Raw genomic sequence first — 23,182 nt, 5'->3', positions numbered from 1 at the left:
TCCAGGTACAAGACGGGTTAAAAAGAGAGGGGGGGCACATAAATTTAGGCGCAAATAATACAAAAAAAGCAGCTATTGGGTAAATCACTTATTAGCAGTGAAAATCCCTGTGTTATATAGCGCTGTGGTGTGTGCTGGCATACTCTCTCTCTGTCTCCCCAAAGGACTTTGTGGGGTCCTGTCCTCAGTCTGAGCATTCCCTGTGTGTGTCGGTACGGCTGTGTCGACATGTTTGATGAGGAAGGTTACGTGGAGGCGGAGCAAGGGCAGATAAGTGTGGTGTCGGGGCCGACACCTGATTGGATGGATATGTGGAAGGTCTTAAATGACAATGTAAACTCCTTACATAAAAGGTTTGATGACGCTGCAGCCTTGGGACAGCCGGGGTCTCGGCACGCGCCTGCCCAGGCGACTCAGAAACCGTCAGGGGCTCATAAACGCCCTCTATCTCAGATGGTTGACACAGATGCCGACACGGAGTCCGACTCCGTGTCGGCACATTTACAGTCTAAAATGACCAAGGCCATCCGATACATGATTATTGCAATGAAAGATGTATTACACATTTCTGAGAGTAACCCTGTTAATACCAAGAGGGTTTATATGTTTGGGGAGAAAAAGCAACCAGTGACTTTTCCCCCATCTGATGAATTAAATGAATTGTGTGAAGAAGCGTGGAGTTCCCCTAATAAGAAATTAGTGATTTCTAAGAGGTTACTGATGGCGTACCCTTTCCCGCCAACGGACAGGTTATGTTGGGAAACATCCCCTAGGGTGGATATGGCGCTGACACGCTTATCTAAAAAGGTGGCCCTGCCGTCTCAGGATACGGCCGCCCTTAAGGAGCCTGCTGATAGAAAGCAGGAAGCTATCCTGAAGTCAGTGTATACACACTCTGGTACTCTACTAAGACCTGCTATTGCTTCAGCCTGGATGTGTAGTGCTGTAGCAGCGTGGACAGATACTCTGTTAGACGACATAGATTCCCTCGACAGGGATACTGTTTTGCTAACCCTGGGCCATATCAAAGACGTCGTCTTATATATGCGGGATGCTCAGAGGGACATTTGCCTGCTGGGCTCTAGAATTAATGCTATGTCCATTTCTGCCAGGAGGGTCTTATGGACTCTGCAATGGACAGGAGATGCTGATTCTAATAAACACATGGAGGTTTTGCCTTATAAGGGTGAGGAATTGTTTGGGGACGGTCTGTCAGACCTCGTGTCCACAGCGACAGCTGGAAAGTCGTCTTTCTTGCCTCAGGTTTCCTCACAGCCTAAGAAAGCACCGTATTATCAAATGCAGTCCTTTCGTTCTCAGAAAGGCAAAAGGGTCAGGGGCGCATCCTTTCTTGCCAGAGGCAGGGGTAGAGGTAAGAAGCTGCACCATGCAGCCAGTTCCCAGGAACAAAAGTCCTACCCTGCTTCCACTAAGTCCACCGCATGACGTTGGGGCTCCACAGGCGGAGCCAGGTGCGGTGGGGGCCCGTCTCCGAAACTTCTGCAGCCAGTGGGTTCGCTCACAGGTGGATCCCTGGGCTATACAAATTGTATCTCAGGGATACAAGCTAGAATTCGAGGCGACTCCCCCCCCCCCCCCCCCCCCCGCCGTTACCTCAAATCAGCCTTGCCAGCTTCCCCCATGGAAAGGGAGGTAGTGCTGGCGGCAATTCACAAGCTGTACCTCCAGCAAGTTATTGTCAGGGTCCCCCTCCTTCAACAGGAATGGGGTTACTATTCCACAATGTTTGTGGTACCGAAACCGGACGGTTCGGTGAGACCCATTCTGAATTTAAAGTCCTTGAACACTTATATAAAGAAATTCAAGTTCAAAATGGAATCGCTCAGAGCGGTTATTGCAAGCCTGGAAGAGGGGGATTTTATGGTATCGCTGGACATCAAAGATGCTTACTTGCATGTCCCCATTTACCCACCTCACCAGGAGTACCTCAGATTTGTGGTACAGGACTGTCATTACCAATTCCAGATGTTGCCGTTTGGCCTGTCCACGGCACCGAGAATATTTACCAAGGTAATGGCCGAAATGATGATACTCCTTCGGCAGAAGGGAGTTATAATTATCCCGTACTTGGACGATCTCCTTATAAAGGCGAGGTCCAGGGAGCAGTTGTTGATCAGCGTAGCACTCTCTCAGGAAGTGTTACTACAGCACGGCTGGATTCTGAATGTTCCAAAGTCACAGCTGATTCCTACGACGCGTCTGCTTTTCCTGGGCATGATTCTGGACACAGAACAGAAGAAGGTGTTTCTCCCGGTGGAGAAAGCCCAGGAATTAGCATCTCTGGTCAGGGACCTCCTGAAACCAAAACAGGTATCGGTGCATCACTGCACGCGAGTCCTGGGAAAAATGGTGGCTTCATACGAAGCCATTCCCTTCGGCAGGTTCCATGCGAGGATTTTTCAGTGGGATCTGTTGGACAAGTGGTCCGGATCGCATCTTCAGATGCATCGGCTGATCACCCTGTCCCCTAGGGCCAGGGTGTTTCTTCTGTGGTGGCTGCAGAGTGCTCACCTTCTCGAGGGCCGCAGGTTCGGCATTCAGGACTGGGTCCTGGTGACCACGGATGCAAGCCTTCGAGGATGGGGGGCAGTCACTCGGGGAAGAAACTTCCAAGGGCTGTGGTCAAGTCTGGAGACTTCTCTACACATGAATATACTGGAATTAAGGGCCATTTACAACGCCCTGAGTCAAGCAGAGCCCCTGCTTCAAAACCGGCCAGTGCTGATTCAGTCAGACAACATCACGGCACTCGCTCATGTAAACCGCCAGGGCGGCACAAGAAGCAGGATGGCAATGGCGGAAGCCACAAAGATTCTGCGATGGGCGGAGAATCACGTGCAAGCACTGTCAGCAGTGTTCATTCCGGGAGTGGACAACTGGGAAGCAGACTTCCTCAGCAGACACGACCTCCACCCGGGAGAATGGGAACTTCATCAAGAAGTCTTCCAACTGATTGTAAACCGATGGGAACTGCCACAGGTGGACATGATGGCGTCCCGCCTAAACAAAAAGCTAAAAAGATATTGCGCCAGGTCAAGGGACCCTCAGGCGATAGCTGTGGACGCCCTAGTGACACTGTGGGTGTACCAGTCGGTATATGTGTTTCCTCCTCTTCCTCTCATACCAAAAGTACTGAGAATAGTAAGAAAGCGAGGAATAAGAACAATACTCATTGTTCCGGACTGGCCAAGAAGGACTTGGTACCCGGAACTGCAAGAAATGCGCACAGAGGTCCCCCGGTTCAAGGTGCGGCTGGGCGCGGCATACGAGACCCTCCTGGGGTATAGGGTGCAGCAAAGGGGGAGAAATTGTACACTATCTGGGTCCTCTACAGGACAGAAATTTATTAGTGTTACTGTGATATAATTAGCTGTTAGCCTCACTGGTGCAGTGCAACTAGGGGTGTGCTGGTGTCTCGCGCTCTCTCTCTCTCTCTCTCCTCTCACAGTAAGGGCAGGCTTGAAAAATATTGCTGTCTCTGTGTATTTTATTGTGTTTACTGTGAAACATGGGTAAATAAAAGCTGTGCAGTGTATGTCACACTAGATTCTTTCCAGTATCATCCGATTCTGTTTCTTGTGAACAATGCAGCCAATATTCACTGATCAGTGAAGGGATTGGGGAAGGGGGTCCAGAGCCCTCCTGGCTAGGGTCTCAATTAAAACTGATGTCTGATATCTCATCCCAGTTAACTGCAAATGTAGTAGCTGAGTTTTCTGTACAACATGCTGTTGCAGATTTAGCTGCTAGGGCACAGCCAAAAATGTAGCACCACAGAAGCGTGGTTTCCCTGCTCCACTCTCTGATGCAGATGAGGATATACAGGAGAATGAGGAGGACTTGGATCCTTTTTCAGTGGGGATTCCGATTTTTGCTCAGGGTATTGAATCCCTCATACTGGCTATACAGTACGTGTTAAAGCTCCCTCTAGAGGACGCTGCGTCACAGCAGTCGTTTTTCTTTACTCAAAATAAGCCTAATATCACTTTTCCTGATTCTGCAGAGTTAGGTGACTTATTCAAATTAGCCTGGAAAAATTCAAGTGTCAAAGTTTTTGCGCACTTTCCCTTGAAGGTAGGAAATTCTGGTAAGAACACCCACGGGTTGATGTATCAGTCTCTCGACTGTACAAAAAGGTGGTGCTGCCTGCTCCGGGCTTCTTTACTATAAAAGATCCTGGGGACAGAAAAATAGAGGCTACTCTCAAATCTGTGTACATGGCAGCAGCTGTCTCACAAAGGCCGGTCATAGCGTGTTGCTATTCATTCATGGGCCACTCAAATTCAGGAGGACCTCTCCGGGGCTATGCCTCTTGTCACTACGGTGACCCTCCTAAGGCACATTCAGGACACTACACGCGTCCTGTGTGATTCGCTCAAGAAGATGGGGTATATTAATGCTAGGACTTCTACCATGGCAGCGTCGGTGCACAGGGCTTTGTGGTTGTGTCGGTGGATAGCGGACGCAGAATCAAAGCGCAGTGTGGAATCCCTTCCTTTTTCAGGGGAATGGCTCTTTAAGGTTGAGTTGGATACATGTATTTCCAAAGTCACTGCTGGGAAATCCACGTTTCTCTGACGTCCTAGTGGATGCTGGGAACTCCGTAAGGACCATGCTGGGAACTCCGTAAGGACCATGGGGAATAGACGGGCTCCGCAGGAGACTGGGCACTTCAAAAGAAAGATTAGGTACTATCTGGTGTGCACTGGCTCCTCCCTCTATGCCCCTCCTCCAGACCTCAGTTAGAATCTGTGCCCGGCCAGAGCTGGGTGCTCCTAGTGGGCTCTCCTGAGCTTGCTAGAAAGAAAGTGTTTGTTAGGTTTTTTATTTTCAGTGAGATCTGCTGGCAACAGACTCACTGCTACGTGGGACTGAGGGGAGAGAAGCAAACCTACCTGCGTGCAGCTAGCTTGTGCTTCTTAGGCTACTGGACACCATTAGCTCCAGAGGGTTCGAACACGGGGCCTGACCTCGATCGTCCATTCCCGGAGCCGCGCCGCCGTCCCCCTTGCAGAGCCAGAAGACAGAAGAAGAGATGAAGTCGGCGGCAGAAGACTCCGGCCTTCATTAAGGTAGCGCACAGCACTGCAGCTGTGCGCCATTGCTCCCACAGCACACCACACACTCCGGTCACTGTAGGGTGCAGGGCGCTGGGGGGCGCGCCCTGGGCAGCAATTATATTCCCTTTTGGCTAAATATACACATAATACAGTCAGTTAACTGTATATGTGTAAAAACCCCCGCCATTAACTTAAAGAAAACGCGGGACAGAAGCCCGCGGCTGAGGGGGCGGGGCCTTCTTCCTCAGCACACCAGCGCCATTTTCCCTTCACAGCTCCGCTGGAAGCACGCTCCCCAGGCTCTCCCCTGCAGTATCCAGGTACAAGACGGGTTAAAAGAGAGGGGGGGCACATAAATTTAGGCGCAAATCGATACAAACAAGCAGCTATTGGGAAAATCACTTATTAGCAGTGTAAATCCCTGTGTTATATAGCGCTGTGGTGTGTGCTGGCATACTCTGTCTCCCCAAAGGACTTTGTGGGGTCCTGTCCTCAGTCTGAGCATTCCCTGTGTGTGTGCGCGGTGTCGGTACGGCTGTCAACATGTTTGATGAGGGTTACGTGGAGGCGGAGCAGGGGCAGATACATGTGGTGTCGCCCCCGACGGGGCCGACACCTGATTGGATGGATATGTGGAAGGTCTTAACAGACAGTGTCAACTCCTTACATAAAAGGTTTGATGACGCAGCAGCCTTGGGACAGCCGGGGTCTCAGCCCGCGCCTGCCCAGGCGACTCAGAAGCAGTCAGGGGCTCATAAACGCCCGCTAGCTCTGATGGTAGACACAGATGTCGTCACGGAGTCTGATTCCAGTGTAGATGAGGATGAGACAAATGTACAGTCTACAAAAGCCATCCGATGCATGATTACTGCAATGAAAGATGTATTGCACATTTCTGATATTAACCCGGTTACCACCAAAAGGGGTATTATGTTTGGGGAGAAAAAGCAGCCAGTGACTTTTCCCCCATCTGATGAATTAAATGATTTGTGTGAAGAAGCGTGGAGTTCCCCTGATAAGAAACTAGTGATTTCTAAGAGGTTACTGATGGCGTACCCTTTCCCGCCAACGGATATGTTACGTTGGGAAACATCCCCTAGAGTGGACAAGGCGCTAACACGCTTATCTAAAAGGGTGGCACTGCCGTCTCAGGATACGGCCGCCCTAAAGGATCCTGCGGATAGAAAGCAGGAAGCTATCCTGAAGTCTGTGTATACACACTCTGGTACTCTACTGAGACCTGCTATTGCTTCAGCCTGGATGTGTAGTGCTGCAGCAGCATGGACTGATACCCTGTCAGACAACATTGATTCCCTCGACAGGGTTACTATTTTGCTAACCATCGAACATATAAAAGACGTCGTCTTATATATGCGGGATGCACAGAGGGACATTTGCCTGCTGGCATCTAGAATTAATGCAATGTCCATTTCTGCCAGGAGAGTATTATGGACTCGGCAGTGGACAGGTGATACTGATTCTAAAAAACACATGGAGGTTTTGCCTTATAAGGGTGAGGAACTATTTGGGGACGGTCTCTCGGACCTCTTATCCACAGCAACTGCTGGGAAGTCGACTTTTTTGCCTCAGGTTCCCTCACAGCCTAAGAAAGCACCGTATTATCAAATGCAGTCCTTTCTGCCTCAGAAAGGCAAGCGGGTCAGAGGAGCATCCTTTCTGGCCAGAGGCAAGGGTAGAGGAAAGAAGCTGCACCAGGCAGCCAGTTCTCAGGAACAAAAATCCTCCCCTGCTTCCACTAAGTCCAGCGCATGACGTTGGGGCTCCACAGGCGGAGCCAGGTGTAGTGGGGGCGCGTCTCCGAAACTTCAGCAACCAGTGGGTTCGCTCACAAGTGGATCTATGGGCTGTACAAATTGTATCTCAGGGATACAAGCTGGAGTTCGAGGCGACTCCCCCTCGCCGTTACCTCAAATCAGCCTTGCCAGCTGCTCCCAGGGAAAGGGAGGTAGTACTGGTGGCAATTCACAAGCTGTACCTCCAGCAGGTGATAATCAAGGTCCCCCTCCTTCAACAGGGCAGGGGTTACTATTCCACAATGTTTGTGGTACCGAAACCGGACGGTTCGGTGAGACCCATCCTGAATTTAAAGTCCTTGAACACTTATATAAAGAAGTTGAAGTTCAAAATGGAATCGCTCAGGGCGGTTATTGCAAGCCTGGAAGAGGGGGATTTTATGGTGTCGCTGGACATCAAGGATGCTTACTTGCATGTCCCCATTTTCCCACCTCACCAGGAGTACCTCAGGTTTGTGGTACAGAATTGTCATTACCAATTCCAGACGTTGCCGTTTGGTCTCTCCACAGCTCCGAGAATATTTACGAAGGTAATGGCCGAAATGATACTCCTACGAAGAAAGGGAGTTATAATTATCCCGTACTTGGACGATCTCCTCATAAAGGCGAGGTCCAAAGAGCAGTTGTTGGTCATTGTAGCACTCTCTCAGGAAGTGTTGCAACAGCACGGCTGTATTCTGAATATCCCAAAGTCGCAGCTGATCCCTACGACGCGTCTGCTTTTCCTGGGAATGATTCTGGACACAGAACAGAAGAAGGTGTTTCTCCCGGAGGAGAAGGCCCAGGAATTGTCATCTCTGGTCAGGGACCTCCTGAAACCAAAACAGGTGTCTGTGCATCACTGTACGCGAGTCCTGGGAAAGATGGTGGCTTCTTACGAAGCAATTCCCTTCGGCAGGTTCCATGCAAGGATCTTTCAGTGGGATCTTTTGGACAAATGGTCTGGATCGCATCTTCAGATGCATCTGTTGATCACCCTGTCCCCAAGGGCCAGGGTGTGTCTGCTGTGGTGGCTGTATAGTGCTCATCTTCTCGAGGGAAGCCGGTTCGGCATACAGGACTGGATCCTGGTGACCACGGATGCAAGCCTCCGAGGATGGGGGGCAGTCACTCAGGGAAGAAACTTCCAAGGATAGTGGTCAAGTCTGGAGACTTCGCTACACATAAATATATTGGAACTAAGGGCCATCTACAACGCCCTGAGTCAAGCAGAGCCCCTGCTTCAAAACCAATCTGTACTGATTCAGTCAGACAACATCACGGCGGTCGCCCATGTAAACCGCCAGGGCGGCACAAGAAGCAGAATGGCAGAAGCCACAAGGATTCTTCGATGGGCGGAGAATCACATGCTAGCACTGTCAGCTGTGTTCATTCCGGGAGTGGACAACAGGGAAGCAGACTTCCTCAGCAGGCGCGACCTCCACCCGGGAGAGTGGGGACTTCATCAAGAAGTCTTCACACAGATTGTAAATCGTTGGGAACTGCCACAGGTGGACATGATGGCGTCCCGCCTCAACAAAAAGCTAAAAAAAAAATAATATTGCGCCAGGTCAAGGGACCCTCAGGCGATAGCTGTGGACGCACTAGTGACACCGTGGGTGTACCAGTCGGTTTATGTGTTCCCTCCTCTTCCTCTCATACCCAAGGTACTGAGGATAGTAAGAAAGAGGAGTAAGAACTATACTCATCGTTCCGGATTGGCCAAGAAGAACTTGGTACCCAGAACTACAAGAAATGATCTCAGAGGACCCATGGCCTCTGCCTCTCAGACAGGACCTGTTACAGCAGGGGCCCTGTCTGTTCCAAGACTTACCGCGGCTGCGTTTGACGGCATGGCTGTTGAACGCCGGATCCTAGCGGAAAAGGGCATTCCGGATGAAGTTACTCCTACGCTGATAAAGGCTAGGAAAGACGTGACAGCAAAACATTATCACCGTATATGGCGAAAATATGTTGCTTGGTGTGAGGCCAGGAAGGCCCCTACAGAGGAATTCCAGCTGGGTCGATTCCTGCACTTCCTACTATCAGGAGTGACTATGGGCCTAAAATTGGGATCCATAAAGGTCCAGATTTCGGCCCTATCTATTTTCTTACAAAAAGAACTGGCTTCATTGCCTGAAGTTCAGACGTTTGTTAAGGGAGTGCTGCATATTCAGCCCCCTTTTGTGCCTCCAGTGGCACCTTGGGATCTTAACGTTGTGTTGGATTTCCTGAAATCACACTGGTTTGAGCCACTTAAGACCGTGGAGCTTAAGTATCTCACGTGGAAGGTGGTCATGCTGTTGGCCTTGGCTTCAGCTAGGCGTGTGTCAGAATTGGCGGCTTTGTCATGTAAAAGCCCGTATCTGATCTTCCATATGGACAGGGCAGAATTGAGGACTCGTCCCCAATTTCTCCCAAAGGTGGTATCAGCGTTTCATTTGAACCAACCTATTGTGGTGCCTGCGGCTACTCGGGACTTGGAGGCTTCCAAGTTGCTGGACGTAGTCAGGGCTTTGAAAATCTATGTAGCCAGGACGGCTGGAGTCAGGAAAACTGACTCGCTGTTTATCCTGCATGCACCCAACAAACTGGGTGCTCCGGCTTCAAAGCAAACTATTGCGCGCTGGATCTGTAACACGATTCAGCAAGCTCATTCTGCGGCAGGGTTACCGCATCCTAAATCAGTAAAAGCCCATTCCACAAGGAAGGTGGGCTCTTGGGCGGCTGCCCGAGGGGTATCGGCTTTACAGCTTTGCCGAGCTGCTACTTGGTCGGGTTCAAACACATTTGCTAAGTTCTACAAGTTTGATAACCTGGCTGAGGAGGACCTTGCCTTTGGTCATTCGGTGCTGCAGAGTCATCCGCACTCTCCCGCCCGTTTGGGAGCTTTGGTATAATCCCCATGGTCCTTACGGAGTTCCAAGCATCCACTAGGACGTCAGAGAAATAACCATAGAGCATATTAAAGACGTCGTCTTTATCTATATATATATATATATATATATATATATATATATATATATATAGATATAGATATAGATATAGATATAGATATAGATAGATGGATGGATGGATGCACAGGGGGATATTTGCCGGCTGGCATCCAGAATTAACGCAATGTCCATTCGGCCAGGAGGGTATTAGAGACCCGGCAGTGGACAGGTGATGATTTTAAAAGGCACATGGAGATTCTGCCTTATAAGGGTGAGGAATTGTTGGGGATGGTCTCTGGGACCTCGTATCCACAGCAACAGCTGTGAAGAAAATGTTTTACCTTGGGTTTCCTCACAACCTAAGAAAGCACCGTATTATCAGGTACAGATCTCGGCTCTGTACATTTTCTTCCAAAAAGAACTGGCTTCTCTGCCTGAAGTTCAGACTTTTGTTAAGGGAGTGCTGCATATTCAGCCCCGTTTGTGCCTCCAGTGGCACCGTGGGATCTCAACGTGGTGTTGGATTCCCTGAAGTCGCATTGGTTTGAGCCACTTAAATCCGTAGAGCTAAAATACCTCACGTGGAAAGTGGTCATGCTGTTGGCCTTGGCGTCGGCCAGGCGTGTATCAGAATTGGCGGCTTTGTCATGCAAAAGCCCTTATCTGAATTTTCATATGGATAGGGCGGAATTGAGGACTCATTCCCAATTCCTTCCTAAGGTGGTATCAGCTTTTCATGTGAGCCAACCTATTGTGGTGCCGGCGGCTACTTGCGACTTGGAGGGCTCAAAGTTACTGGACGTAGTCAGGGCCCTGAAAATATGTTTCCAGGACGGCTGAAGTCAGGAAAACTGACTCGCTAATTATCCTGTATGCACCAGACCAGTTCGGTGCTCCTGCTTCTAAGCAGACTATTGCTCGCTGGATCTGTAGCACGATTCAACTTGCACATTCTGCGGCTGGACTGCCGCACCCTAAATCTGTAAAAGCCCATTCCACGAGGGCGGCTGCCCGAGGGGTCTCGGCTTTACAACTTTGCCGAGCTGCTACTTGTTCGGGTTCAAACACTTTTGCAAGAGTCTACAAGTTTGATACCCTGGCTGAGGAGGACCTTGAGTTTGCTCATTCGGTACTGCAGACTCATCCGCACTCTCCCGCCCGTTTGGGAGCTTTGGTATAATCCCCATGGTCCTTACGGAGTTCCCAGCATCCACTAGGACGCCAGAGAAAATAAGATTTTACTCACCGGTAAATCTATTTCTCGTAGTCCGTAGTGGATGCTGGGCGCCCGTCCCAAGTGCGGATTGTCTGCAATACTTGTATATAGTTATTGCCTAACTAAAGGGTTATTGTTATGAGCCATCTGTAGTGAGGCTTAGTTTTATTTCATACTGTTAACTGGGTATAATATCACGAGTTATACGGTGTGATTGGTGTGGCTGGTATGAGTCTTACCCGGGATTCAAAATCCTTTTCCTATTGTGTCAGCTCTTCCGGGCACAGTATCCTAACTGAGGTCTGGAGGAGGGTCATAGTGGGAGGAGCCAGTGCACACCAGGTAGTCCTAAAGCTTTCTTTAGTTGTGCCCAGTCTCCTGCGGAGCCGCTATTCCCCATGGTCCTTACGGAGTTCCCAGCATCCACTACGGACTACGAGAAATAGATTTACCGGTGTGTAAAATCTTATTTCTCTGACGTCCTAGTGGATGCTGGGAACTCCGTAAGGACCATGGGGAATAGCGGCTCCGCAGGAGACTGGGCACAAATAGAAAGCTTTAGTACTACCTGTTGTGCACTGGCTCCTCCCCCTATGACCCTCCTCCAAGCCTCAGTTAGTTAGATTTTTGTGCCCGAACGAGAAGGGTGCACACTAGGGGCTCTCCTGAGCTTCTTAGTGAAAGTTTTAGTTTAGATTTTTTATTTTCAGTGAGACCTGCTGGCAACAGGCTCACTGCATCGAGGGACTAAGGGGTGAAGAAGCGAACTCACCTGCGTGCAGAGTGGATTGGGCTTCTTGGCTACTGGACACCATTAGCTCCAGAGGGACCGCTCACAGGCCCAGCCTTGGAGCTCTGTCCCAGAGCCGCGCCGCCGGCCCCCTTACAGAGCCAGAAGCTAGAAGAGTCCGGCAAATCGGCGGCAGAAGACATCCGGTCTTCCACAAGGTAGCGCACAGCACTGCAGCTGTGCGCCATTGCTTCTCAGCACACTTCACACTCCGGTCACTGAGGGTGCAGGGCGCTAGGGGGGGGTGCCCTGAGCAGCAATAGAAACACCTTGGCTGGCTAAAAATACATCACATATAGCTCCTGGGCTATATGGATGAATTTTAACCCCTGCCAGATTTTCACAAAAAGCGGGAGAAAGGCCGCCGAGAAGGGGGCGGAGCCTATCTCTTCAGCACACAGGCGCCATTTTCCCTCACAGCTCCGCTGGAAGGACGTCTCCCTGACTCTCCCCTGCAGTCCTGCACTACAGAAAAAGGGTAAAAAAGAGAGGGGGGCACTAATTGGCGGGTTATTAACAATACAGCAGCTATAAGGGAGAAACACTTATATAAGGTTGTCCCTATATCTATATATAGCGCTCTGGTGTGTGCTGGCATACTCTCCCTCTGTCTCCCCAAAGGGCTAGTGGGGTCCTGTCCTCTATCAGAGCATTCCCTGTGCGTGTGCTGTGTGTCGGTACGTTTGTGTCGACATGTATGAGGAGGAAAATGATGTGGAGGCGGGGCAATTGCCTATAATAGAGATGTCACCCCCTAAGGAGTCGACACCTGAGTGGATGGCTTTATGGAAGGATTTACGTGACAGTGTCAGCTCCTTACAAAAGACGGTTGATGACATGAGACAGCCGACTAATCAGCTAGTCCCTGTCCAGGCGTCTCAAAAACCATCAGGGTCTCTAAAAAGGCTGTTACCTCAGGTGGTGGATACTGACGTCGACACGGATACTGACTCCAGTGTCGACGGTGAGGAGACAAACGTGACTTCCAGTAGGGCCACACGTTACATGATCACGGCAATGAGAGAGGTGTTAAACATTTCTGATACTGCAAGTACCACTAAAAAGGGTATTATGTGGGGTGTGAAAACTACCTGTAGTTTTTCCTGAATCAGACGAATTAAATGAGGTGTGTGATGAAGCGTGGGTTTCCCCCGATAAAAAACTGATAATTTCTAAAGTTATTGGCATTATACCCTTTCCCGCCAGAGGTTAGGGCGCGTTGGGAAACACCCCCTAGAGTGGATAAAGCGCTCACACGCTTATCAAAACAAGTGGCGTTACCGTCTCCTGATACGGCCGCCCTCAAGGAACCAGGTGACAGAAAACTGGAGAATATCCTTAAAAGTATATACACACATACTGGTGTTATACTGCGACCAGCAATCGCCTCAGCCTGGATGTGCAGCGCTGGGGTGGCTTGGTCGGATTCCCTGACTGAAAATATTGATACCCTGGATAGGGACAGTATATTGTTGACTATAGAGCATTTAAAAGATGCATTTCTATATATGCGAGATGCACAGAGGGATATTTCCACTCTGGCTTCAAGAGTGAGTGCGCTGTCCATTTCCGCCAGAAGAGGATTATGGACGCGACAGTGGTCAGGTGATGCGGACTCTAAACGGCATATGGAAATATTGCCTTATAAAGGGGAGGAGTTATTTGGGGTCGGTCTATCGGACCTGGTGGCCACGGCAACTGCTGGGAAATCCACATTTTTACCCCAGGTAGCCTCTCAACAAAAAAGACGCCGTCTTATCCGGCTCAGTCCTTTCGTCCCCATAAGGGCAAGCGGGCAAAAGGTTCCTCTTTTCTGCCCTGGGGCAGAGGAAGGGGAAAAAGACTGCAACAGATAGCCACTTCCCAGGAACAAAAGCCCTCCCCCGCTTCTGCCAAGTCCTCAGCATGACGCTGGGGCCTTACAAGCGGACTCAGGCACGGTGGGGGCCCGTCTCAAGAATTTCAGCGCGCAGTGGGCTCACGCGCAAGTGAACCCCTGGATCCTGCAAGTAGTATCTCAGGGGTACAAATTGGAGTTCGAGACGTCTCCCCCTCGCCGGTTCCTGAAGTCTGCTGTACCAACGTCTCCCTCCGACAGGGAGGCAGTATTGGAGGCAGTTCACAAGCTGTATTCCCAGCAGGTGATAATCAAGGTACCCCTCCTGCAACAAGGGAAGGGGTATTATTCCACGCTGTTTGTGGTACCGAAGCCGGACGGCTCGGTGAGACCAATTTTAAATCTGAAGTCTTTGAACACTTACATACAGAGGTTCAAATTCAAGATGGAGTCACTCAGGGCAGTGATCGCGAACCTGGAAGAGGGGGACTATATGGTGTCTCTGGACATCAAAGATGCCTACCTCCATGTCCCCATTTACCCTTCTCATCAAGGGTACCTCAGGTTTGTGGTACAAAACTGTCACTATCAGTTTCAGACGCTGCCGTTTGGATTATCCACGGCACCTCGGGTCTTTACCAAGGTAATGGCCGAAATGATTCTTCTTCGAAGAAAAGGCGTTTTAATTATCCCTTCCTTGGACGATCTCCTGATAAGAGCAAGATCCAGAGAACAGTTAGTAGTCGGAGTAGCCCTATCTCAAGTAGTGCTACGGCAGCACGGCTGGATTCTAAATATCCCAAAATCGCAGCTGATTCCGACAACACGTCTTCTGTTCCTAGGGATGATTCTGGACACAGTCCAGAAAAAGGTGTTCCTTCCGGAGGAGAAAGCCAGGGAGTTATCCGAACTGGTCAGAAACCTCCTGAAACCAGGGCAAGTCTCAGTGCATCAATGCACAAGAGTCTTGGGAAAGATGGTAGCTTCCTACGAAGCGATTCCATTCGGCAGATTCCACGCAAGAACGTTCCAGTGGGATCTGCTGGACAAATGGTCCGGATCGCATCTTCAGATGCATCAACGGATAACCCTGTCCCCAAGGACAAGGGTGTCTCTTCTGTGGTGGTTGCAGAGTGCTCATCTTCTAGAGGGCCGCAGATTCTGCATTCAGGACTGGGTCCTGGTGACCACGGATGCCAGCCTGAGAGGCTGGGGAGCAGTCACACAAGGAAGAAATTTCCAGGGCTTGTGGTCAAGCCTGGAGACATCACTTCACATAAATATCCTGGAGCTAAGGGCCATCTACAATGCTCTAAGCCTAGCACGACCTCTGCTTCAAGGTCAGCCGGTGCTGATTCAGTCAGACAACATCACGGCAGTCGCCCACGTAAATAGACAGGGCGGCACAAGAAGCAGGAGGGCAATGGCAGAAGTTTCAAGGATTCTTCGCTGGGCGGAAAATCATGTGATAGCACTGTCAGCAGTGTTCATTCCGGGAGTGGACAACTGGGAAGCAGACTTCCTCAGCAGGCACGACCTCCACCCGGGAGAGTGGAGACTTCACCCAGAAGTCTTCCACATGATTGTGAACCGTTGGGAAAAACCAAAGGTGGACATGATGGCGTCACGCCTCAACAAAAAACTAGACCGGTATTGCGCCAGGTCACGGGACCCTCAGGCAATAGCTGTGGACGCTCTGGTAACACCGTGGGTGTACCAGTCAGTGTATGTGTTCCCTCCTCTGCCTCTCATAACCAAGGTACTGAGAATCATAAGAAGGAGAGGAGTAAGGACTATACTCGTGGCTCCGGATTGGCCAAGAAGGACTTGGTACCCGGAACTTCAAGAGATGCTCACGGAGGACCCGTGGCCTCTACCTCTACGAAGGGACCTGCTCCAGCAGGGACCCTGTCTGTTCCAAGACTTACCGCGGCTGCGTTTGACGGCATGGCGGTTGAACACCGGATCCTGAAGGAAAAAGGCATTCCGGATGAAGTCATCCCTACCCTGATCAAAGCCAGGAAGGATGTAACCGTGCAACATTATCACCGTATTTGGCGTAAATATGTTGCGTGGTGCGAGGCCAGGAAGGCCCCTACAGAGGAATTTCAACTGGTTCGTTTCCTGCATTTCCTGCAAACAGGACTGTCTATGGGCCTAAAATTAGGGTCCATTAAGGTTCAAATTTCGGCCCTGTCGATCTTCTTCCAAAAAGAACTGGCTTCAGTTCCTGAAGTTCAGACGTTTGTCAAAGGGATGCTGCATATACAGCCTCCTTTTGTGCCTCCAGTGGCACCTTGGGATCTCAATGTGGTTTTGGGGTTCCTAAAATCACATTGGTTTGAACCACTCACCACTGTGGACTTATAATATCTCACATGGAAAGTGGTAATGCTATTGGCCTGGCTTCAGCCAGGCGCGTGTCAGAATTGGCGGCTTTATCCTATAAAAGCCCTTACCTAATTTTTCATACGGATAGGGCAGAATTGAGGACTCGTCCTCAATTTCTCCCTAAGGTAGTTTCAGCGTTTCACCTGAATCAGCCTATTGTGGTACCTGCGGCTACTAGGGACTTGGAGGACTCCAAGTTGCTGGACGTAGTCAGGGCCCTGAAAATATACGTTTCCAGGACGGCTGGAGTCAGACAATCTGACTCGCTGTTTATCCTGTATGCACCCAACAAGCTGGGTGCTCCTGCTTCTAAGCAGACTATTGCTCGTTGGATTTGTAGTACAATTCAGCTTGCACATTCTGTGGCAGGCTTGCCACAGCCAAAATCTGTAAAAGCCCATTCCACACGGAAAGTAGGCTCATCTTGGGCGGCCGCCCGAGGGGTCTCGGCTTTACAACTTTGCCGAGCAGCTACTTGGTCAGGGGCAAACACGTTTGCTAAATTCTACAAATTTGATACCCTGGCTGAGGAGGACGTGGAGTTCTCTCATGCGGTGCTGCAGAGTCATCCGCACTCTCCCGCCCGTTTGGGAGCTTTGGTATAATCCCCATGGTCCTTATGGAGTTCCCAGCATCCACTAGGACGTCAGAGAAAAAAAGAATTTACTTACTGATAATTCTATTTCTCATAGTCCGTAGTGGATGCTGGGCGCCCATCCCAAGTGCGGATTGTCTGCAATACTTGTACATAGTTATTGTTAACTAAATCGGGTTATTGTTGTAGTGAGCCATCTTTTCTAGAGGCTCCTCTGTTTATCATACTGTAAACTGGGTTCAGATCACAAGTTATACGGTGTGATTGGTGTGGCTGGTATGAGTCTTACCCGGGATTCAAAATCCTTCCTTATTGTGTACGCTCGTCTGGGCACAGTATCCTAACTGAGGCTTGGAGGAGGGTCATAGGGGGAGGAGCCAGTGCACACCAAGTAGTACTAAAGCTTTCTATTTGTGCCCAGTCTCCTGCGGAGCCGCTATTCCCCATGGTCCTTACGGAGTTCCCAGCATCCACTACGGACTATGAGAAATAGAATTATCGGTAAGTAAATTCTTATTTTTTTTTGCCCTGCTTATCTGTTCTAATGGAGTAATGATCTCTCCCTGGGGGTCTAGTGTGTACCCAACTTTAGAGATAAAGTGGAAAAGTTGTCCTTAGACCCTAGCCAACTACTTAGTATCGTAGTCTGTCCTAGATAAATGTTTAGAAGCGGACATGTGTCTGGGCAACTTTTCCACTTTCTCTAAGGGTTGATACATCTCCCCATATATGATCAGCCATCACACATTGAATGTCCAGTAATTTTGCCTGAAACACTGCTCCTGAAGGAAGGCTAATGGTTGATGAACCTCATGTGGGTGGCTTACCTAAGTTTGCATCTGTATTATAGGTGGCATCAGCTGTGGAGAAATGGAAGACTGCCATCCTTGAGGCCCAAACATTTTCACGTGTACATGTGCTGCTGGGGATGTTGGATGCCTGCATCAAGTGGGACATGTCCTCTGAAAATGCCCGCTGCAAAGTGTGTCGGAAGAAAGGTAGAATTCAGCAAAGGCTTTGGCTGTTTCCAGCATGTTCAGTTTGTCAGTGTTTGTGTGGATGTGTTTATGCAGGTGTTTTTAGTAAACTGGGAATACGTAACAACAATGTGTTTGTAGTTGTTTCTATAGAACACTGGACTCAAAGAATTGTAAAATAAAGTCTAGAAATGTACATGTGCTGCAGGAAGCACTTATGACTTTCATATTCCCCTCTCAGGTGAGGATGACAAGTTGATCCTATGTGACGAGTGTAACAAGGCATTCCACCTCTTCTGTCTGCGACCAGTTCTCTTAATGATACCAGATCGGGAATGGCAGTGCCCTGCCTGTCAACCAGCAACACTCAGGCGTAGCTCCCGGGGCAGGTAAGGCTACATCATTTCTAGGTAGACTGTATATTGAGCTCTTTTCTATGTGTTTCTGTTGTGAACAGGCATGTTTTCAGTTTCTAGACTTTCTATTGCAGCTCAGCTAGTTAATATTTTGTTGGGAATTGGCATCTCAAAATGTGATACTTTCATGCCATAAGCCATACCTTCCTGTTTCCTGCAGGAACTATGCTGAAGAATCCTCTAACGATGAGGAGGAGGAGGAGGAGGATGTTGACGATGAAGAGGATGAGGAGTATGATGAGGACACAGACGGTGAAGATCAGGATTTAAGGCTCAGATGTAAGTTAAAATTTTTTTTTTTAATTTATTTATTTTTTATGTTTTTTGACAAACTTTTCTCCTGTAGGGTTTCCTTCCAGTCTTGGTGGCGCGTACACATGCTGCTAGTGTTTTCATCCAAAGTAGTGGAGATGAAAGGTCTCCTGTAAATAAACCAAGAGTCCGTTGGATATAAACGTTACGAATGTACTTGATTCAGCAATGTGACCATTCCCTAGCTCCAGAAATATGGATGGGACAGTTGCATCTTCTGCATGAAATAACTTAAAGGTTTAGCCAGGTTTTATTTTCCTCTTCAGAAATCTAAATTCTGTGCTGCAGCCTGGATATCACTAAAACCTGCACTGTTGGTGTGCCTTGAGGACCGTGGTTGGGAATGCCTGGTCTAGATCTCTGGTGTAGAGCATTAAATAGGAATGGTGGTTTGTTTTAAAATTCTGCATACTTGTTTTTTTGTGAAAATTTTTATTTTAGGTTTGAATTAAAAGTTCTTAGACATGCTGTTTCTATAGAATGCACCATTCCTTATTCAACAGAGTGACAGGCATGCAGTCCAATGCAATGTTACCTTGGGACTGTGGTGGTCTTCCCGGTTCCAAGGAGTTAACACTAGTGCTATGCTTTTACAATCCTATGGGATTTCATAGAATTGGGAATTGTTGGCCCTTACACACAGGAACCGCCAGCTTGGCATGCTGTCGGCCGTCGTTTCATTTACAAGAGGCACGTTTGTGTGTGAGTGTGGGACATAAAGATTAAAGCATGGGGATCGAACAGGATCAGCATTTCTGTGCCAGTGACAGCCGCCTTACTGGAGAATGCAGTTACAGGGAGGCAGCAGGCGTTAAAGTTCAAAGTTTAGCCCTTGTGGTAGTAACATGACACGTGTTTGCCTCCTACCCTGTGTCGGTTAAGTTCCCACTGATTAACTTAGCAACTGCGAGATCCTGCTGTGTGGCCCTCTTTTTGTTTTCCACTCCACTCATCTCTCACCGGCAGCAGCTGTATCACAGCCATTAAGTCAGGAGGGGGCTGAAGTGGGAACAAATGGTTTTTGTGTTTTTTCTTTGCAGTTGTCTACAGCGATCAGTTGTAATTCTATGGGAGCTTTGCATCTCCCAATTTACGACACTGAATGTGCCCTTCAGGCTTTCTTTACCTTATGTTTTTTTTGGGGGCGGGGTTATTTTTTTTTATTTAGGTGCTTCACCCACTCCATATACATTTTTAAAATGATTTCAACTTAATGTTCTCTCCTGAATTTTTTTTTTAAAGATGTATTTTTAGTTTTTCAATTTCCAGTTTAACAAATAGAGAAATATAAACAAAGAAAAACAAATGCAAAGGCAAAATACTTCTAAAAGCAAGGATAGTACTAATCATGTAAAATACTAAGGGGGTTATCCAGTTAGGTGCGATGAAACATCAGGAGAGGAATACTGGAGAGTTTAGCAATTTTTCCTGATGTTTCACCAAAATTTTATGGGGTATTCGATTAGATCGGCCATAAAAAACAAAACAAAAAAACTTTCTGGTGCGTGAACACGCAGTCAGGTTCAGTGAAACCTGTGTGTTTTCTCTGCCGCAGACCTGAAAAGCCGTCACTTATCGGGGATTTTGTTTTGCCTGCCTGAGGTAGGTGAAATGAAATCCCTTGATTGCCACAGCGACCCCTCCAGCCAGTGCCTCACGCCCGCCGCAGCAGCAGTCTGGAATTGCATGCAGGGCATCCTGGAGCCGGCACTTAACCCACTGCCACCTTTCTTCCCCTTCCCCAAGTGCCCTGGGAAGGCAGGGGTCATGTGATGGTGGAACTGGAGCCTATGCCCGGTGCTGAGGCAGATAAGGCAATCCATGAAAAACCGTGGCTTGTACTGGCTTACCGTGGCTAATAGCATAGCCCCGCGGGTAATTAGATATTCTACGAAGAATTGAACATGCAAAGAATGTGTATATATAAGAAAATAGAAAAAGAAAGGGGTAAGGGAAAGGTTGGAAACTTGCCAGAGTCAAAAAGAAGAGTAAAAGAAACGGTGTAGGAGTAAAGTTGGCAGTGTGGGGTATAAAGGAAGAGTGTGTATAAAAAATATCTTCAATGTTCCCAGGAGCAGTACTGGCAGAGTGGGGCTGACTAAGGTAAACTAAGGACTCCATAGTTGAATAAATTTGGGTAATTTATTATGTAGATAGGCTGTAATCTTTTCCATAGGGCTACATGTCAAATCTTATTAATGACCGTTTGAATGGAGGGGAGGGTAAAGATTCTTCCAATAAGAAGCTATAAGGCAACAAGCTTCATTAAAGATCTGGGAGACTAGTGTATCCAGAGATACTATACGAAGCCCCAGAAGGAAGGACCATGGATGCGTAACAATCTTGGAATTGGTCACCTTACTCACTAGGGCTTCCAACTACATCCCAGAAAGCTACAATCTTTAGGCATGACCCCAAGATATGAATAATAGTGCCGGTCTCTCCACAACACCTCCAACAGGGCAGAGATGCAGACTAGAATATCTTATTCAATCTGGAGGGTACCATATACCAATGAAAATAAGCCTTATAGGCATTTTCATTGATTTGGAGTCGCTTTCTCAAATTCTGAGGCAGATGTATTAACCTGGAGAAGGCATAAGGAAGTGATAAACCAGTGATATGTGCAAGGTGATAAAGGCACCAGCCAATCAGCTCCAATATGTAAATTAACAGAATCTGATTGGCTGGTGCCTTTATCACCTTGCACATATCACTGGTTTATCACTTCCTTATGCCTTCTCCAGGTTAATACATCTGCCCCTCTGTACCAAGAGTCCTCCTCTGGGAGAGCTCCAAGATCGATTTTACCCATTGCAGCTAATATTATGTAGTGATTAAATCAATCCTTTCAAGAGTTATTCAGACATAGCTTTTGTAATGAGGTGAGGAACTACTGAACTGTATGGGGATGCGAGCAAAGTATTTCAGCTGGACACAAGTACAAACATTCACATCTGGGAAAGAAAATTTACTATGCAAGTCACCCAGACTCGTACAGTTTCGCCTTCCACAACGTCCGCATCAAATCTGATACCTCTAGCAATCCAAGGCGCAAGGAGACCAGGTGTAAACTGGTTGCCTGAGAGGTGGAGTGAAGAGAAGTTTAAACCTAGTGTACATTGATCCCATATAGTGCAAGTGAAGGTGGCTATATAATGAGAGGAAGCAGACAGTCGAGGAGATCCTTAGAATTGAGGGAAGAGTAATAAGCTTGCAAGCAGTAGTTTTTGATTCCACCCATCTCAGAGCAGTAGGAGGAGCAAACCATGCCACGGCCTGACTGAGATGTATAACCAACTGTACTTAAATGTCTGGGAACCCTCTACCACCTTTGGAAGTCTCTCCCTGTAAATTTAAAAAACTAGTTCTGGGAATCTGTTTATGGAGCTAGGCGAGAACATTGTTCGGTACACCAGTTGGCAGTGTCTGTAATAGAGAAGCCGTGATAGAAGTTCTTTTGATAGCGGCTATTCTACCAGACCAGGAGATAAAAATAAAACTGCCATCTGAACTGGTTCACCTTAATAGAGGAGAGGATCCTAGGGTAGTTGGCATTATAGACCGAACTTTAAGTGCAAGTGATAGACTCCCAGATTTTATTTTATTAGTCCTCCAAGTGAAGTTATATGAAGATTTCAGAAGGTCCAGTTGAGAACGAGGCATTTAAAAGGAAAGATTCTACGTATTTGAATTATTGATCTTGTTTCCAGACATAGTACAGGTTGAGTATCCCATATCCAAATATTCCGAAATACGGAATATTCCGAATTACGGACTTTTTTGTGTGAGTGAGATAGTGAAACCTTTGTTTTTTGATGGCTCAATGTACACAAACTATGTTTAATACACAGTTATTAAAAATATTGTATTAAATGACCTTCAGGCTGTGTGTATTAGGTGTATATGAAACATAAATGAATTGTGTGAATGTAGACACACTTTGTTTAATGCCCAAAGTTATAAAAAAATATTAGCTACAATTACCTTCAGGCTGTGTATAAGGTGTATATGTAACATAAATACATTCTGTGCTTAGATTTAGGTCCCATCACCATGATATCTCATTATGGTATGCAATTATTCCAAAATATGGAAAAATCCCATATCCAAAATACCTCTGGTCCCAAGCATTTTGGATAAGGGATACTCAACCTGTATTGAAATATGCAAGGCGATCAAACAAATTGGAAAGCGATAGAGGACAGAGTGAGCAGGACGACGTCAGCGAAAATATTTTGAATTTCCTCAAACCAACCTGAACCCCGGTAATATTTAAGGATTTAGGGATGCTGGCAGCTAAAGGTTCTATTGCAGAAGCAAAGATCAGGGATGACAAAGGATAACCATGTCATGTTCCTTCCTGTTTTTAATTCTTTGTGACATTTCATTAACCTCTCTGATGTGAACTCTAGTTTCCCTCAGGCTATTATGGGTATGAGGGCTGTATAACTTTCTCTCTCTTACCAGTCTCTCTCCTCTCTCCCCCCCCCCCTTCCCTTTTAGTGAGGTCTCGCAAAGCACCTAAGGGTAAAGCTAGCAAACCTAAAAGTTCAAGTCCACGTGGGCGCCAGAAAGCTAAGAACAATCAGCGGTCCTCCAGACAGCGTGCACTGCCAGAAAATGGAGCTGAAGTAGAGGAGGTGGTGAGTAGTTTCTTATTCAATTTCTGTAAGTTTTATCAGATCAGAAAAAAACAAAACCTCACCAAACATGCTCTGACTGTGTGCCAACTGGGAGTTGTAGGTTAGTAGCCTCTAACATCAGGAGGCTCATTCACCAACATCTGTAGCCAATTCTGGGTGTTGGTAAAGCTACTGCAGCACCTCTTTTCGCTG

The 23,182-nt window shown here is 47.9% G+C and overlaps 1 protein-coding gene across 1 annotated transcript in view; it reads left to right on the top strand.

Moving 5' to 3' along the window:
• The window catches only part of BAZ1B (bromodomain adjacent to zinc finger domain 1B), a 303,893-nt gene that overhangs the window by 264,123 nt on the left and 16,588 nt on the right, over positions 1 to 23,182 (top strand). The window contains exons 14-17 of the mRNA XM_063956151.1: positions 17,490 to 17,637; positions 17,858 to 18,005; positions 18,193 to 18,311; positions 22,851 to 22,990. Of these exons, the coding sequence (XP_063812221.1) occupies positions 17,490 to 17,637; positions 17,858 to 18,005; positions 18,193 to 18,311; positions 22,851 to 22,990 (555 nt within the window). The remainder of the gene's footprint in view (positions 1 to 17,489; positions 17,638 to 17,857; positions 18,006 to 18,192; positions 18,312 to 22,850; positions 22,991 to 23,182) is intronic.

Source organism: Pseudophryne corroboree, chromosome 2 (assembly GCF_028390025.1).
Source record: "Pseudophryne corroboree isolate aPseCor3 chromosome 2, aPseCor3.hap2, whole genome shotgun sequence".
NCBI lineage: Eukaryota > Metazoa > Chordata > Amphibia > Anura > Myobatrachidae > Pseudophryne > Pseudophryne corroboree.
The sequence above is the reverse complement of the archived record's forward strand: the minus strand, read 5'-3'. Positions and strand labels throughout refer to the sequence as shown.